At 41.4% G+C, this 19,070-nt stretch overlaps 2 protein-coding genes across 2 annotated transcripts; both read right to left on the bottom strand.

The window, feature by feature from the left end:
- Positions 1–2,466: 2,466 nt before the first annotated feature.
- On the bottom strand, positions 2,467–5,852 carry LOC132864060 (keratin, type I cytoskeletal 13-like). The gene is made up of 8 exons (XM_060897283.1): positions 5,401–5,852; positions 4,932–5,014; positions 4,314–4,470; positions 3,687–3,848; positions 3,395–3,520; positions 3,200–3,274; positions 2,970–3,118; positions 2,467–2,673 (listed from the first exon to the last, which is right to left on the bottom strand). Exons 1-8 carry the CDS (start codon positions 5,776–5,778, stop codon positions 2,553–2,555), a joined length of 1,251 nt encoding a protein of 416 aa, XP_060753266.1. The 5' UTR covers positions 5,779–5,852; the 3' UTR covers positions 2,467–2,552.
- Positions 5,853–13,488: 7,636 nt separating this feature from the next.
- On the bottom strand, positions 13,489–18,105 carry LOC132864059 (keratin, type I cytoskeletal 50 kDa-like). The gene is made up of 8 exons (XM_060897282.1): positions 17,500–18,105; positions 17,149–17,231; positions 16,700–16,856; positions 15,393–15,554; positions 15,142–15,267; positions 14,497–14,571; positions 13,940–14,088; positions 13,489–13,760 (listed from the first exon to the last, which is right to left on the bottom strand). Exons 1-8 carry the CDS (start codon positions 18,055–18,057, stop codon positions 13,694–13,696), a joined length of 1,377 nt encoding a protein of 458 aa, XP_060753265.1. The 5' UTR covers positions 18,058–18,105; the 3' UTR covers positions 13,489–13,693.
- Positions 18,106–19,070: the final 965 nt, after the last annotated feature.

Raw genomic sequence — 19,070 nt, forward strand, 5'->3', positions numbered from 1 at the left:
AGCCCACGTTGTCTCTGTACCACCTGGACACCATCACCTGCGACACCATGCTGCACTGGGATGGAGACAAACCATTCAAATACAGGAACATCCAGCGTGTGAGGTTGTGGTGATGGGAGGAGGCATCAGTCAGCACTTTCTTAACGGCCTCACATTTATCATCAGGTCTCTGACATACCAACTCATTAACTCAGGCCATATGATATAAAATAGTGAACAGACTTTCTGACGACTTTCTTCAGTTAAACTATGACTAAAATTCTGTTAATCTAAAAAAAGTTTTAAAATTCCTGGATTCTCGGCTCTCATGACATCATTGTTATTCATGGTCACGCTGCCATTTTTATTAAAATGGTCCATTACTATATTCCACATCAGTCTTTTAATTCACTTTTATTAATAATCTTTGCAAAAATGTAAACTATCAGACAAACACAACCATGACAACGTTGTTCTATGGTCGTTTACACAGGGTTTTGAGTTTGAGTGACTTTGTGTAGTCCGGATCGATGATGGAATATTGTAGCAGTAGCGTAGTTACTGATATACTGCTCTGCTTTAAACAGGATCTTATCAAAATGCACAGTAGAAACACAACCTGGGAGAACCTGGAGAACCCAAAGGACCCAGAGGAACCCAGGACAGGGAGAACCCAAGCTCACGATCACACTGAGCACCCTGGAGCTTTGAGGTGGGAATAATGAAATATTAAAGATTTGGATGATTTGACCTTCCATTTGTGAGGATATTAAACACAACACTAGATGGCGCCACTGATCTACAGAATACTCACTGAGGGAAAATATTTTATTCATAAAAATCTAAATTTAGATCTAAAAATAAAAAAAATCTTATTTTAAACCATAAGAAAAAGTCACACGGAATGTGTTTTGTTTTGATTTTATTACCACATTATTTAAATGTGGATTTAGTGTTTTTTATTGTTCATATGCTGTTTCATTAAGATTTATTAATTAATAAATACATGGACAATAACCAGCCCATGTACCTCAGCAGGTGTGTGTTTGTGTATAATGTATATGTTAATGTAGAATTAATGGCTGTAGTTAATTAATAATAATAATAATAATAATAATAATAACAACAATAATAATTATTGTTGTTATTATTATTATTATTATTACATTATTATTCAGATCTAATTAATTCTAAATATTTCATAACATTTATGTTGTTTACTGTCTAATAATTGTATCTTGTTTGTTTCATGTGTAGTAGCTACTTTTAATTAAAATGCTTATAATCGTTTCGTAATTTTATTATTATTATTATTATTATTATTATTATTATTATTATTATTATTCCGGACACTTTTTCGGTGCGTAACTTGTCCCGCAGCTTTTGTCCTAGACCCATGAATGAGGTGTCAAATCGACCGGCTCGTTGAGGACAGGTGTGTTATGACTTTTATAAGCGATCGGAATTCCAGAATTCCCGGTACGGAAGCTCAAAGGGTTTTTTTTTCCCATAGACTTGAATGGGGAATTCTTAAAATTCTTTTGTTCTCTCTGTAGATGTAAAGCACACTCTCAATACATGTAACTATCAACTCCACACTATCAATCCAATGATTCCACAAGTATTGGCCCCCAGTCAATACACTTTTGTCCAAAAGTATTGGCACCCCACCGGGTATTCACGTGATGTCATGTGTAGCCCCGCCCCCAAAATAATTGAAATCATATGTTTTGCACAACACAGACATGTCATATATCAAAACACTCAGCCCAGTGAGGGGAACTGCCTCACGCGTGTTTTAGTCACGTCACGTGACGTCACGTGTAGCCCCGCCCCCAAAATAAGCGAAATCAAAAAGTTAGCACAACATGGACGTCATATATCAAAAAACTCAGCCCAATGAGGGGAACTTGCCACGTGCAAGCACCATTCACATTTTCTTCAGGAAATGTACATTCTAGTTATTATTATTATTATTATTATTATTATTATTATTATTATTATTATTATTATTATTATACTTTTTAATGTAATTAATTTGTGAACATTTGAATGTGTGTGTATGGGTGTATATATATATATGTGTGTGTGTGCGTGCCTGTGTGTCTGTGTGTGTGAGTATGTGTATGTGTTTCTGTGTGTGTGTGTGTGTGCGTGAGTATGTTTGTGTGTGTGTTTTGTGTGTGCATGTGTGTGTGTGAGTGAGTATGTTTGTGTGTGTGTTTTGTGTGTGCATGTGTGTGTGTGTGTGTGTATGTTTGTGTGTGTGTGTTTTGTGTGTGCATGTGTGTGTGTGAGTATGTTTGTGTGTGTGTGTGTGTGTGTGTGAGTATGTTTGCGTGTGTGTGTGTATTTTGTGTGTGCATGTGTGTGTGTTTTGTGTGTGCATGTGTGTGTGAGTGAGTGTTTATGTTTGTGTGTTTTGTGTGTGCATGTGTGTGTGTTTTGTGTGTGCATGTGTGTGCGAATAAGACACAACACAGTGAGTTGCAGTGAGTTGTGGTGTTTATTCAGCTCAGACAGTGTGGTGTTTAACTCTCAGTCACACGTTGGAGCTCTGAAGCTTCTGACTCTCAGTTTATTTTATTAATGACGGAGGAGGAGGAGGATGATGAGACCACCTTCCCGTCCACCACCTCCTCCACCACTGTGATCACCTTAGTTCTGGAAGTGCTGCTGGTGGTTGTCTTCGTACTTCAGGGGGAAAATGATTATAATGACTTATTAGTATAGGATGATCCATTTATTTATTATCACACAATTTTTAAAAGGTTTTTGCTTGTTTATTTTTAGAAATATATCATAATTTCATTTGTTTCTTAGAAAGCTGTAAATGAAATGCAGTGACTCATTTTATTGGATAAAATAAAAATGGAGGCCTTTACTGAGCGAGGTAACCTGTGCTCGTTAGCTATTTTGTTCACATGCTAATGTTAATTAGTGCAACACTCCAATTGTTAAATCCCAAACTGTAGTTCTTTAAAACTCACTTGGTGGACGCTTCTCCATCCAGGAGTCTTCTGTACTCTGCGATCTCCAGCTCCAGTTTGCTCTTGATGTCCAGCAGTATCTTATACTCCTCAGATTGGTGAAGGATATCAGAACGAAGCTGCCCCAGCTGTTCCTCCAGACTGGCCACCTGAACACAGATTTATATTTCTGTTGAAATACTAACATTAAATAAAGAACTAATTCAACAATGAAATGTCAGAAAACTAACCTCTGTTTGGTGTGTAGACAATCGTGTGGAGTAACGGGCCCTGGTTTCATTCAGCGTGCTCTCTAACGATGCTTTCTGTGTTGAACCAAAAATCAACAGAAAAAATGAACAGCTGTAGAGTGGACAGTCTTTCAGGCTTAATTCGTTAACTGCTAAGTCGGCTACAGTAGTGGTGTGTGTGATGATGTTCCTCACCATGGACAGTTGAGTCTGGAGCTCAATCTGCAGAGCCTGAAGACGGGATTTCAGGTTTTTTATTTCACTTTGAGACGTCTGCAGGATCTCAGTGTGACTGACCACTTCCTGTTTCAGTGAATCTGTCTGCAACATTAAGATTCTTTTTTAGAACCAGTGCAAAAATAAGCTGCAGTAATAGTTACCCAGAATGCATCAGAAACAGTGACGACCATCAAAATGGTTCCTTTTGGGAAAGGAAAAATAGTTTTGGATAATTCATTAAATTAAAAGAGTTTAATAATGAGCTCACCTTGTTTTTGAACCAGAGCTCCAGTTCTTTTTTGTTCTTCACAATGTCCGCTTCATAATGTTCCCGGATTTCTGTCAGGACTTTAATCAGATCCTCTTGAGGCACAGCGTCGACCTCCACTTGTACCTGACCGCCCACCTGCTGACGTACCATTGAGATATCCTACAACATAAACACAAAAACACTCAATTACATAAATGAACACTCAGTGCCTGGTGTAGCATCTGTCATTTATAAACATAGCACAAAATCAGGATTATGCTAAGGTTCCTTTATTTGTGTTGCACTGTGACACACCGTCTGTTTAGGTTCTGTCAAACCATGACTTTAGTCACAACCCTTAGAGTTTTGTCATCTGTTTATTAGCTAGACATGGGACAACTAGCTCAGATAACTAGGTTAGTGACTGCAGCTACCTTTTACTACCTTTGACTCGTATCGCATACCTATAACATTTAGCTACATGTCATTATTTGCTAAACTGTTACGTTGTGTAAATAATGTCTGTGTTTTATGAAAATCACCTCATCAAGATAATGTAATTAACACAAAAACTGGTAAAAGGTCATATGATCAAGTCTGTGTTGGACTGATTCATTCAGGGGGACAGGAAACAGCACGGCTCACCTCCTCATGGTTCTTCTTAAGGAAGGCGAGTTCCTCCTTCAGGTTTTCCAGGTTCATCATCAGATCCTGCTTTGACAATTTGAGTTCCTCCAGCAGCTGCTTCAGCCCAGCGATCTCACCCATCGTCATCTGATGCATCGCCAACTCGTGCTCATACCTTTATAAAGTTAGACCAAGAAGATTTGGTGAGAAGAAATGAAGCCTTATGTAGATCTTTGTGTTAACTTGCTATATTCTCAGGTGGAGCTCCTTATGAGCTTAGACTGTGTCACTATGTCAATCATGGACAACAATCTGGCACCTAGAAACATTTATGCTACAGAATCTGTGTAAAACTACGGTACTAAAATATCACTGACTGACTGTCAGAAATGTAGTAGCATCGATGTGGTTAGATAATTTAGTGATACTAAGTTATTAGGTAAAGAAAGATGACATGAGGCCATTTCTTCGTTTACCTGCTCACTATTATACATGGTTTCTGGATCACAGAATCGATTCTTCATTAACAATTTTTATTCATTTCTTGGGAGCAACAACACTATAAATTTAACAGATATTAAAAGTACACTGTTCAGGAGGATCAACATTAACCAACATTCCCTCTGTTACACTCACTTCATCCTGAAGTCCTCCGTGGTCAGACGAGAGTTCTCCATTTTGATGAGGACTCCTCCCTTCAGTTGGATAGCTGCATAGATCTACAACACAGTAGAAAGGAAAATATTTACTTCTGCTACTCTGTGTTAACACTTTTAAAGTGTAATATCAGTGTTATTGTAGTATTTTCCTGCTAAATCTATATGGTTCTGTCTCATGTCCACATGGTCACTGAGTCTTCATGCTGTCTGTATATAAGAGTTGCTATATATGAACATACCCCTGTCTTTACCTCGATCATGCTCCATACTTCCTGGTTACCTAGCAACAGCATTCTCACAGTATTAATCACCTGAATGTTTGAATGTTTAAGACTTTCTAGATCCATGGTGTGATGTAAAGAACTGTCACGTTAGCATTAAACCTGTGACCACTAGACAGAAGAGCTCTGAGTAATGAGGGCTGATGGAGCAGTGATGGATGTTACCTTGTTCTGCAGGTCACTGATTGTGGCGAAATAGGCAGAGTAGTCTCGGGCCTTGGGTGATGCCTTGTGCTCAAGGAACTGGCGGATCTTGAGCTCCAGATCGGCATTGGCCTTCTCCAGAGACCGTACCTTTGCTAGGTAGGAGGCCAGACGGTCATTCAGGTTCTGCATCGTCAGCTTCTCGTTTCCGATTACAGCCGAGCCATCTGAGCCCGTGGAGCTGTGACTGGTCTGCAGGAAACTCATGGGCGCAGTGGAGATTCGCACATTTGAACTTCCTGCTCCTCCGTAAACGCTGACGGCACGAGAAGCACCAGAAATCCGACCCGACCTGCTGGATCGAGCACTCAAAGAGACGCTGGAGAAGTAACTTGCCATGTTGCTTTTCTTGCGCTTGTAGCTCTTAATGAGACAATTCAACTCGAAACAGACAGTGAGGAAACGAACGATTCAAGATTCCTTTTTATACTCGTACTTAGCTGTAGAACTTGACCTCCAGGAATTTTATACATGACCTGATAACAACAACATTATTATTATCGGCACAGGTAAATCCAGTCCGACATCAATGATACACACTGCTGTTGAACACAATCAGTGTCAGTCATCGGCTGTCCACACCCAGGAACACCTTAATAAACAGGGCAAGTGTTTAAAATATGACACTGAAAATGGCATCTTGTAGACTTCTCTTCTCTCATACACTTCTCTTCTCTCATACACTTCATAGTTAAGTTTATCTTTGGCTTCATAAGTTTATCACATACGCTTTAAGTTTATCTTTGGCTCATCTTTAGATTTCCTGAAGGTTTCATTTTAAACATTTTAAGATTTTAAGATTTTTAAGATAAATAACAGATAAAAGAAGCTGCACAAAGAAGTTAAAGCTTTTACTGACTTATCTAAGAACCTGCTGAATGAGCAAAAGACTCTCAGACTTAATTAATCTCTTTGGTGAATTTTGGCAGATTTGATTCAAACTGAATGCTAATGATGAAAGTAATGAATTTTTAAAACTGTTTTCTTATATAAGTCAAGAATGTTTCACATGAACGTGCAGCTGAATGGGTGTGACTCTGTGGGAGCAGCAGTAAGGTGTGTAAATTCCACAGTGACAGCATTATAGTTATACACTCACTGCCTGCAGGTCTCACACACACACACACACACACTCGCTGCTGCTGAGGATGGACCAGTCTAAAGCTCACCATCCACAGTCATGTCACGGTGAGATCAGATACCTGGGATGAATAAAGCTATATCGTATCTCACCGTGAGATGACTGCGGATGTACCACATACTGCAGTAACCATGACGATGGCTCTGGATATTTTAGTGTAAAAGCTGAACCTAATGCAGCTCTAATACTCACAATCCCTTTAACACACATAACACTGTATGAATCTCCAGTCACAGTTACAGAACAGTAAACATGCTGATGAACGCAGGATTTTATATATAAACTCACAAATGCACACTCACACACACACACACACACACACATACACACACACTCACTAACACACACACTCAGTAACACACACAAACACAGAGTTCGTACACAGTTTATTTATTTTTCTCACAGTTTTTGAGTAAAACTTGCTCTGCTTTTATGGTTTAATTATTGATGTTAGTTATTTTTACAGACACACAGTCAGATGTTCAGGGTTACTGATTTATCAGTGCCTTAAGTCCAGTAGCTTAATATTTCCTCATGGTGTTTCTCACTTAAAAGACACTTTTCACTCACAGCTGTGTGATTAATTATAGAATCAATCAACACAGCAGTTAGTAGAACAAGTGAAAGAAAAACAGAAGCAGTTTTTACATTGCACACATACCCACAACACACACACCCACACACACACACTCAAACACACACAAATACCCACAACACACACTCACTCACTCACTCGCACACACACCCTCACAAACACACACACTCAAATACACACACTTACGCACACACACACACACACACACACACAGACACATGCTGAGTCTGGTTCTCTGGTCTCATATCATTTGTACCTCATATCATCTCAGGGAGTTTTTCCTTGCCGCCGTCGCCTTTTGCTTGCTCATTAGGGATAGGGATAGATAAATAGTATTTTAAATTTTAAATGAATATTTTTTAATTTTTTTACATTAAACTTACATACATACATACTTGTCTGTATTAATTAATTTATTTTTATTCTTAGTTTTTCTTATCATTATAATGTATATTTCTTTTTTCTCTCTTCGGGTTCTATACTTCTGTAAAGCTGCTTTGTGACAATGGGAATTGTTAAAAGCACTATACAAATAAATTGAATTTGAAAATGTGAAACGCGACCAGGAGGGAAACGAGCTGGCGTCAGGAACAAGCTGAGAGCACGAGCATAGCCGGCTCCCCTGCCTAGTATCCTGTTAGCCAACATCCAGTCTCTGGAAAAAAGCTCGGTGACCTCAGGGCCAGGATAATGTTCCAGAGGGACATCCGTGACTGTAACTCCTCTGCTTCACTGAGACATGGCGGAACCCAGCAGTGACAAACCACACCATACAGTCAGCAGAGTTCTTCTCGATCCACCGTATGGACAGGACAATAGAATCGGGGAAGACAAGTGGTGGTGGAGTGTGTCTGATGGTGAACAACAGCTGCTGCGACAGTGCGAGCATTGTTCCTCTCTCATACTAATGCTCACCCAACTTGGAACTTCTAAGCATCAAATGTCACCCTTTCTTCCTCAGGAGTTGTAGGTGCTGTTTATATTCCACATCAGGCAGACACAAACACTGCATTATTGGACCTACATGAGGCTCTCACCACACAACAAAAACACTGCACAAGGACGCTGCACTCATCGTGTCAGGGGATTTTAACAGTGCCAACCTCAAGCATGTACTGCCAAATCTCCACCAACAAATCACCTTCCCCACCGGTGGCAACTGGACACTAGACTATTGCTACAGTCCATACAAAGACAGCTACAAGGCTCAGTTATATTCACCGTATGGTAAATCGGACCATGCCGTCATTTTCCTAATGTCTAAATATTAACAAAGGCTAAAACGGGAAGCTCGTTTCAGAGGGAGGTCGCATGCTGGACAGATTAATCAGTAATCTGCAGGAGACTCTAGACAAAGCAGACTAGGACATGTTCTGGTGCAGCTCTGATGACATTAACATGTGTACAGAAACGGCCATGGGATTTATCGGGAAACTAGGAGATGATACAGTTCACAAAACCATCATCAGGATGTTTCCTTACCAGAAGCTGTGGGTGAATAAAACCATCTGCGACTTTCTGAAATCCCGCTCTGCTGCCTACAACATGGGGCTCGCCACCGGGAACATGGATGACTATAAAGCTGCATCTTATAACGTGCGCAGAGCAGTGAAAAAGGCGAAACGGTGCTACAGGAAGAAACTGGAGTCTATTGTTGGGATGGCTGAGGTCCTTCACAATCTTCCTGGCTTTGGTCCAGCACCACTTGCTGTAGATCAACTCCAGGTCATGGAGATCAGTGCGAGGAAAGTGAACACCAGGAAGGCAGCAGAACCAGACGGCATCACAGGCTGGGTCATGAAGGCCTGCGCTGACCAGCTAGCATCTGTGTTCACAGAGATATTCAACCTCTCCCTGATCAGTCTGTAATCCCTACATGCTGCAAACACTCCATCATCGTTCCTGTCCCAAAGAAACCCCAGCCCTCCTGCATAAATGACTACGTACACCAGAGCAATGTACATAAGTGCTTAAATCTCTAACATTGAATACATTAACGCTGGCTCACTAGGTTACATACTTAAGATACCATGAGTTTAAAACATTTGTTCAAAGTTACAATGAAAAAGTGTCAAAGGTTTTTTTTTTTAAATGTAAAAGATAAATAAAGAAGTGCTAGTTGAAGTGTTTCCTGAATAAGTAGGTCTTCAACCGCCGCTTGAAAATATCCAGTGACTCAGCTGTCCGGACCTCTAGGGGAAGTTTATTCCACCACCTTGGTGCCAGAACAGAGAAGAGTCTTGTAGTAAACTTACCTCTTACCCTGAGAGATGGTGGAACCAGTCGAGCAGTGCTGGTTGATCGGAGGGTGCGGGGTGCAGTGCGAGGAGTGATGAGGGCTTTGAGGTAAGAGGGAGCTGGTCCATTTTTAGCTTTGTAGGCCAGCATCAGTGTTTTGAATCTTATGCATGCAGCTACCGGAAGCCAGTGGAGGGATCGCAGCAGTGAGGTGGTGTGGAGAACTTTGGCAGGTTGAAAAAGCCGTGCAGCTGCATTTTGGATCATTTGCAGAGGATGAATTGCGTTCATAGGTAGACCTGCCAGCAGTGCATTGCAGCAATCCAGTGTTGAAATGACAAGAGACTGAACAAGTACCTGAGCAGCCTGTGTGGACAGAAATGACCGAATCCTTTTAATGTTGTAGAGAAGAAACCGACATGAGCGAGTCACATTAGCAACATGAGCGGAAAAGGACAGTTGATTTTCCATGGTTACCCCAAGGTTGCGAGTTGTGGCTGAAGGGGAGATCAGATCGTTGTGCAAGGATATAGCAAGATCATGACCTGGGGATGAATCACCTGATGATCAGCAGGTCAGTTTTGCTAGGATTGAGCTTTAACTGATGAGCAGTCATCCATGATGACATTTCTGCCAGACATGCTGAGATCCGGTCAGAAGCTGTGGCATCTGAGGGTGGGAAAGAGAAGATAAGTTGTGTATCAGTGTAGCGTAGCAGTGGTAAGAGAACCCATGTGAGGAAATAACTTCACCGAGAGTGAGTATACAGGGAGAAAAGAAGAGGACCAAGTACAGATGACAGTTTGGCTGATCTAGCAGCATGTAGTTTCTCAGAGACATCCAAAAGGGCTGTCTCTGTGGAATGAGCTGCTTTAAAGCCAGACTGTTGGGGTCTTGGAGGTTGTTCTGTGAGAGATAGACAGACAGTTGATTATAGACAATGCGTTCAAGAATTTTTGAAAGAAACGAGAGAAGTGATACCGGTCTGTAGTTACTGATGTCTGATGGATCCAGAGCAGGTTTCTTTAGGATGGGAATAACCCTTGCTCTCTTGAAAGTAGTTGGTACCTGACCAGATGCTATGGATCTATTGACGATAGTGGAAATGAAGGGCAGAAGGTCTTGCGAGATGGTCTGGAGCATAGTGGAAGGGAGTGGATCCAATGGGCAGGTGGTAGGATTGCAAGACTGGATGAGCTGTAAAATCTCTTCTGCTGCTACAGTTGAGAAATGTGACAACAAATGTGTAGGGGAATCCATACTCTGAGATGTAAGTGCAGTCGGGGCTGAAGTGAAGGTCTGGCAGATTTCCTCAATCTTCTCCTGGTAGAAAGAAGCAAAGTCTTCTGCAGTCAGGTGGAGCTGGGGTGGGGGTGGTGGGTGGGGGGGCGTTTGAGCAGAGAAGAGATGATGTTGTGGAATTTCCGAGGGTCATGTGAGGAAGAGAACGCCATCGCATACCTTCACCACACCGCCCTGAGCCACCTGGTCAGCAGAAATGGGGATTATGAAAAAATGCTGTTTGTAGACTACAGTTCACCATAATTCCATCCAAACTCAAAATTAGAAGAACTGGAACTCAGCCCGTCTCTGTGTCACTGGATCTACAACTTCCTGTCAGACAGACCACAAGCAGTTCAGGTAGTAAAACATGTCTCACCCCCTCTCATCCTCAGCACTGGAGCCCCCCAAGGTTGCATTCTAAGCCCCCTGCTGTACTCACTGTACACTCATGACTGTGTGGCCACTACCAGCTCCACCAACATTATCAGGTTTGCTGACGACACTGTTGTGGTGGGCCTCATGTCCAACAATGACAAGATGACCTACCTTCCGGAGACAGGTGCCAGATGAAAAATCTCCTTCTCAACACCAGCAAAACGAAGGAGCATAAAGCAGGAGAGAAAATACGATCCGCTATTGATCAACAGGACCCAGTGGAAAGAGTGAACAGTTTCCGGTACCTTGGTGTTCACATCTTGCAGGATCTGTCATGGTCCTGTCACATCAACACTCTGGTAAAGAAGGCTCGGCAGCGTCTCTTACACCTCAGGTGCTTAAGGGACTTCAAACTGCCCCTAAGGTGCTAAGAAATTCTACACTTGCACCATTGAGAGCATCCTGACAGGAAGCATCACAGTCTGGTTTGGGAACAGCACCAAGTAGGACAGACAAGCGGTCAGCCATACGCACCATCTGCACTGAGCTCCCTGACCTGGAGGCGATCTACTGCAACTCTTTTCTCTGTTGCAGTTGGAAAAGCGTTTCTGTTCCCTAAAGGCAAACACAGAGAGAACGAGGAGGAGCTTCATCCAACAGGCCAACCGAGCCCTCAACTAACAGTACACCTAGAATCACAGCACACCATGACCCTTTCACACTGCACACAGGACCCTTTTACACACCGCACACTGGACCCTTTCACACACCACACACAGGACCCTTTCGCACACCGCACACATGACCCTTTCACACTGCACACAGGACCCTTTCGCACACCGCACACATGACCCTTTTACACACCGCACACAGGACCCTTTCACACACCGCACACAGGACCCTTTTACACACCGCACACAGGGCCCTTTTACACATCGCACACAGGACCCTTTCACACACCACACACAGGACCCTTTCACACACCACACACAGGACCCTTTCGCACACTGCACACAGGACCCTTTCACACACCACACACAGGGCCCTTTTACACACCACACACAGGACCCTTTTACACACCGCACACAGGACCCTTTTACACACCGCACACAGGACCCTTTCACACACCGCACACAGGGCCCTTTTACACACCGCACACAGGACCCTTTTGCACACTGCACACAGGACCCTTTTGCACACCGCACACAGGACCCTTTTGCACACCGTAAACAGGACTCTTTTGCACACTACACACAGGACCCTTTTGCATACCGTAAACAGGACTCTTTTGCACACTGCACACAGGACCCTTTTACACACCGCACACAGGACCCTTTTACACACCGCACACAGGACCCTTTTGCACACCGCACACAGGACCCTTTTGGACACCATACATTGCACACTGCACAAATCACTTTGGAACTCTTTTTGCACTGGTCACTTGACATATTTTGCACATTATCATGTATATAGCACATCTATATTATATACACCATACTTATCTGCATTCCTACCCCATTCATGTACATTGTACAGACCTGTTTTTATTCTTACTTTTTGGATTTATCCTCATTTTTTAAAGATTCATATATCTATGCTTATTGTTTATTTTCTCTTTTCTTATTTATCCTTTTATTGCACCTTCTCTTTTCACTACAAGGACCAGTCATAAAACACATGTCACTACGTCATGCTGTGTATGTTTATGTATGTGACAAATATTGAATTTTTAAAGCTGAATGGAACTAAATGAAGAGGTACGAAAATAAACAGCTTTAAATAGAATTAATGTAAAGAGCCCAAGATATTTAACAAGAGCCCAAGGTATTTAACACGAGCCCAAGATATTTAACATGAGCCCAAGATAGTTAACACGAGCCCAAGGTATTTAACACGAGCCCAAGATATTTAACACGAGCCCAAGATATTTAACACGAGCCCAAGGTATTTAACACGAGCCCAAGATATTTAACACGAGCCCAAGATATTTCCACATTTTATAATACAACATTTAAATACAATGAGTTTAGGATTAATGTCCATATAAGTTGCTGTCATTACCCAGCCTGGACTTTTGGCCATGTGCGTTTGTGTATGTTCCATGTCACGTTTCTGCCCCGCCTTCGTTTACTCCCCTCGTTTATATATAAAGTCATACAGCTAAAGTAATAACCTTTATATGTTTAGCTTTTTTCTTCTGCTGATTGTAGTTATGCTTCAAAATTCATAAATGCGTTCATTTGTATCTTAATGACCAAGTTATTATTTTCTGCAATAATCCAAAACCCAGTGGTGAAGTCCTCAAGGCTTTCTGTTGAGAGAACCAAGCTGATCATCACTTCTGGGTCGGACTTAATGAACATCATCCCTGCAGCTCTCTATTGGTTCACATGAACAAACACTATACATCAGCTATGGTTGAAGTATTTAATTATCCAGGATGTAATGTTTATTTCACACTGCAGATGATTTGCACATTTTATTTTTTGAAGTTGTGTGCAAATAAAACAAACAAAAAAGGTGGTGTTTATTTTTCATATGCTTTGTATTTTTCCTTGCTGTTAGTCGTTATTTGTGGTGATGGAGGAGACTTTCTCATTAACCAGCTCTTCTTAATTCTAAGGTTTGGACTTGGAACCAGCTTTATCCAGAGGAGCAGGTCCAGGATCAGTCTGAAGTGCAGGACTGAAATCAGAGCCAATCATGGGTGCAGATTTGTCAACAGAACTTGTGAGATACATCCAGATAATGACAGAAGACTGTTTATGTTTTGTGAAGAATGAATTTATAGGCTGAGAATTAATTCATTATTTATCTATCAGAGACACAGAAGATGGAAAGGAGGGTTTACTCTGATTATTTACCTTCCACTGGCCCCTATGTCCAGCAGTCTCCTGTACTCTGCGATCTCTATCTCCAGTCTGGTCTTGATGTCGAGGAGCATCTGATAATCACGACTCTGACGCTCCAGATCAAATCGAAGCTGCAGCAGCTGTTCCTCTACACTTGTTACCTTTGTTTGGAAAACATGACTGTGTTATTTCATCCAGAACACTGAACCCTGACATGTTTATATGAGCCATCACAGGTAATATCACTCTATCTGAGATCCTGAACTCATCATGGCATTATAGGAAGGTACAGGTGATCCTGTAAGGGTCCTCTAGAGGTAGTAACAGTACCAACACATGAATCCCTAAAGCCTGCTGAAGTCCCTCATCCTGCTCTAAGCCTTCATTTTCACATTTCTATATTAGTTCTCTATTAAAGATTGCATGTATTATTATGTTGTATTATGTTGTAGTATTAATTTTTGGTTGCATTGCTGATCAACACATTGCTTGTTGCACAGTAAGAACAGTAAAAGACTCAGTATGTTTATCTTATCTAGAACTTTACATTAGTGTTCCTCAAACCTCACCCGCAGCTGGTATCCTGATAACTGCACAGCATAGAAAGCCTTTACATCTGACAGCTTTCCCTCCAAGGATGTTTTCTGTGGTGAGATAAAATGTTTAGGATTTGTTTAATGTTTATTTGTAAAGGCAATGCAGTGGGTTTTTATTTTCATGCACTATGTTACACAACAAACAACCACTAGGGGCAGCTCAAGTGGGTAAGACTCTGGGCTGTTGATCAGAAGATCAGGCCAAGCTGCCACTTCTGGACCTTGAGCAAAGCCCTTAACCCTCTCTGCACAAGGGGGTTGTATCATGGCTGACCTTGTGCTCTGAGTGTGGCATTAATAAATTCTTCTAACTTCACCTTTGCTACATTTTTATGATCATCTGAGCAGGTAAAGGGGCCCTGAGTGAGATCCCTCACCTTGACGTCCACCTTGACTTCAATTTGAAAGTGTTAGTTCAGCCAAATATCTTGTCCTGTCATTGAGTAATAATAATAAATCAATAACATTTTAACAAATGCTAATCTGATACCCAAAATAAAATTATAAATAGCTTTGTTGGTCAGATTATAACCAAGTAGCATCTTGCTGATAAACCTCCCAGGTCTTTTTGCCACCACAGAAGTGATCTATATATTAAAGCTGAAGTGTAAATCTCACCACGGCCAGAACAGACTGCAGCTCCAGATCCAGACTCTGCACTTTGGTTTTCTCTACAGTCAGATCTGTTTTGGATGTATCTACAGTCCCTGCGGTGGTAGCAACCTCTTGTTTCAGGGTCTCTAACTGCCAATGGTAAAAACAGAGTTATGGTTTATTTACCGTAACAAAAGAGAACTTCTGTAAATCTCAGATATCTACAGGTCATGGACTCTTGAATGGAATGATTATTTGTAACAGGAGGAACCCACTTTGCCCTTAAACCAGGCCTCGAGATCTCTCCGGTTCTTGGAAGCGATGGTCTCATAGTGATCTCGCATATCTTCCAGGACGCTGGTAAGATCTTGCTGTGGTGCAGACTCCACCTCCACATGAATCTGTCCACTCATCTTGCTGCGTGTGGTCACCATTTCCTTGGAATACATCAGAGTAGTTGAGGAGTTAGTGGAGTTATTCTGCTGCTAACCTTAATAATGCAGTTCCATACATCTGTAAATGCCCCCCCCCCCCCACACACACACAACACACACACACACACACACATTTCAGTTCAATTCAAGTTTATTTGTATAGTGCTTTTACTATTGACATTGGCTCAGAGCAGCTTTACAGAACATAAACATAGAACAAAAGATTATTATAAAGAGTAATACACACACACATCACACACATCACCCACACACACACACACATCACCCATACACACACACACACACACACACACACACACTCACACACACTCTCTCTACTGTGTGAACTGCATGGAACTGTTACACTGCAACTGTTGCAGTTCACACACACACACACACACACGCACACACACGCACACACACACGCGCACACACGGACACACACACGCACACACACGCACACACACACACGCACACACACGCACACACACGCGCGCGCACACACACGCGCGCGCACACACACGCACACACACGCACACACACACACACGCACACGCACACACGCACACGCACACACACACACACGCACACACACACACGCGCACACACACACACACACACACACACACACACACACACACACACACACACACACACACTACTGTGTGAACTGCATGGAACTGTACAGAATCATATCACTGAGTCAGTTGCTGTTTTTTTCACAGCATATTTTAATACCTCATCAAACTGCTGCTATTACATCAGTCTATATATTTTACTAGAACCTTTTTGAATCCTCTATTTTTGCACATTGTACTGTATAATATACAGAATGTATTTTTGTCCTGTAGTGTTTTGTATTGTTTGTCTGCACCTTCTTTTGTCTCACATTGTTTGCACTAGATTACACATGTATACACTTTATGTGTCTAGGACTAACTCACTGTGTTGTTCATGTAGCTCCCTGGTCCTGGAGGAACGTTGTCTCATGTCACTGTGTACTGTGTCACATATATATGGTGTAAATGACAATAAAAGCTTCTTGACTTGATCATTGATTAGCTTTTGTTCCACTTTAGTTTTCTCCGACATTTAAAACCTGCATCAGCAAACTTTTTCTTACACAAATGCATTTAGTTTGTTATTACCTCCCTGTGGAGATTCTGGAGTTGAACCTTATCCTCTTTCAGTGTGTCAATCTGCATCATGAGCTCTGTCTTCTTCAGATTCAGTTCATCCAGCAGCCTCTTCAGCACAGAGATATCGGCCTCAATGGTCTGACGCTGGGCCAACTCATACTCATACCTGTGTGAAGACATGGTACCTTATTTATCAAGCTCATAATGAACAAATATACCCATAATTCATCCATAGGAGCCTTTACACATGACATTTGCAGATCAGCTGTGCTCTTTATGTGCTTTGTAATTTACGTGTGATTGGCATTCATTACCTTTTCCACACAAGTATGAAGGAATTCAATGTTTTCAAAACTTTTCTTCAGTTTGGCTTGAGCAAATATTTACACACAATTTTATGTTCCTAATTAATAACCTCCCCTTTCCCCTCATGTAGAACAAGTGATATGAGATCTTACTTCATCCTGAAATCATGTGCAGCCAAGGTGGCATTGTCAAGACTGACAAAAACTACACCATTCAATCGGATAGCATCAAGAATCTGAAACAATCAACCCAAAGACATAAAATTAAAACCTTGTGCAGAGTATATGATTATGGTACAGACAATAAACTCAAAGTAACTGTACATTTCTACATAAGTGCACTCACCAGCTACAAAACTATCTTCATCTGAGAATAAAGGACGAATATTTTTAAATTACAAAAATTATTTAAAAATGATTGTTTTAACTCTTGATTAAAACTATGTTTTACACGTTTATAGATGAGCTAACTGAAACAAAAGAGGTCAGCTTTAGATGTTTTACTTTAGTCTGGAGGTCACTGATGGTAGACAAGGATTCGGAGTAGTCTCGTGCAATAGGTGAAGTCCTGCTGTCCACAAACTGACTGATCTTCAGCTCAAGTTCTGCATTGGCCTTTTGCAACAAGTGCACCTTCTTCAGGTAGGAGGCCAGACGCTCATTGAGGATCTTCATGGTGAACTTCTCATTGCCCAGCATTTGAACAGTTTCTCCACCAATGCCACCTCCAAACCCAGCTCCATATTTGAAAGCAGCACCACTTCCAAATCCACTACCAAAACCTACAGCAGAGCTGGCACCAATACCTGAACCAAGACCTACACCAAGACCTGAACCAAGACCTACACCAATACCTGAACCAACACCTGCACCAGAGATGAAACCTCTACCAATATCTCCTCTATATGACCCAACCATCAAGGGCTGAACAGCAGGAAAGCTGAGAACCCCATAGCCTCCAGCTCCACCATAGACATTTCCAGGCTGTATGCCACTGCCCCAGACCCTTCTTCTTCTCCCACTGAGAGACATGGATCCTGATGCAAAACCTCTGCTTCCCATGCTGTTGGAGGCTGTTTGGTCTTACTCTGAGAGTGAGTTAGGGCTGGATATGCAATAGACTTTTATACCTAGTTGAAAAACTGAATAGGTGAAGTTCCCATGGAGTAACTCATTGAATGTTATGTCATGTAACAAATTAATCATTGGTCTTTATTTTTGGATTGGTTTATTCCTTAAAGGTAGATTTCACCATTCTATGAAGGGCATCTGGGGTAGCAGTGCATTGTTTTTTATTCGTTATCCAAATTCCTCAAGGTTACGAGACAATACTACTTCTAATAAAATGCTTTTGTTTGCTGTCAAGATTCTTTTATCTTCCACATAGAGACACCTGTCTTGCTTAATATTTTAAGAAAAAAGAAAGATCAAAGCCATGTAATTATGTGTAATTTGCATCTATAACCAATCTCTTTGTATGCAAATCTCACCATCAACAGAAGCTTTTATACAGTCGACCTAGCTCAAGTCTTTGACATGGACACGTCTTTTATAAATTGTCTTTTGGGAGTTAAAGCTCTAGTCTCAAATGTTACAGGTTGTGAAACCCTAAAGATTTCGCATGACTCTGATTCTGTATGACTTTATATTTAGTTTATCTGTTTAGTTATATACATCAGTCACGTCTAACAGGCGGGGGAGGAGGGTGTCGCAGTTATTCATGATGATAAGCTCGATGTCAAGCAAGAATCTAGACACGTTTAACTCATTCGAAGTTCTTCATACTAACATATTTAGCTACAAAAATAAGTCTACTGAGTCATTTCCTCTAATTGTTATTTACAGACCTCCTGGACCAAATTCTGAATAAATCTGTGAATTTGCAGGTTTCATTTCAAACCTAGTTGTTTCTTTAGAAAAAGCAGTAATTGTTGGACTTTAATATTCATTTTGATAAGTTAGAAGATCCTCTGAGAACAGCAGTTGTTTCCATCTTAGACTCAGTAGGGTTTAACCAGAATGTATTAGGACCCACTCATAATGGAGGTCACACTCTTGATCTTGTTCTAACCCTC

This window comes from Tachysurus vachellii, chromosome 21 (assembly GCF_030014155.1).
Source record: "Tachysurus vachellii isolate PV-2020 chromosome 21, HZAU_Pvac_v1, whole genome shotgun sequence".
Lineage (NCBI taxonomy): Eukaryota > Metazoa > Chordata > Actinopteri > Siluriformes > Bagridae > Tachysurus > Tachysurus vachellii.

Excerpts from the sequence above, each read along its gene's own strand:
- LOC132864060 (XM_060897283.1), bottom strand. The coding sequence starts at position 5,778 with ATGGCAAGTTACTTCTCCAGCGTCTCTTTGAGTGCTCGATCCAGCAGG. Across the intron at positions 3,275-3,394 it reads TCCAGACTCAACTGTCCATG|AAAGCATCGTTAGAGAGCAC; the intron begins GTGAGGAACATC and ends GGTTCAACACAG. Across the intron at positions 3,119-3,199 it reads TGTCTACACACCAAACAGAG|GTGGCCAGTCTGGAGGAACA; the intron begins GTTAGTTTTCTG and ends ATCTGTGTTCAG.
- LOC132864059 (XM_060897282.1), bottom strand. The coding sequence starts at position 18,057 with ATGGGAAGCAGAGGTTTTGCATCAGGATCCATGTCTCTCAGTGGGAGA. Across the intron at positions 15,268-15,392 it reads AGGCCTGGTTTAAGGGCAAA|TTAGAGACCCTGAAACAAGA; the intron begins GTGGGTTCCTCC and ends TACCATTGGCAG. Across the intron at positions 14,089-14,496 it reads TATCAGGATACCAGCTGCGG|GTAACAAGTGTAGAGGAACA; the intron begins GTGAGGTTTGAG and ends TTCCAAACAAAG.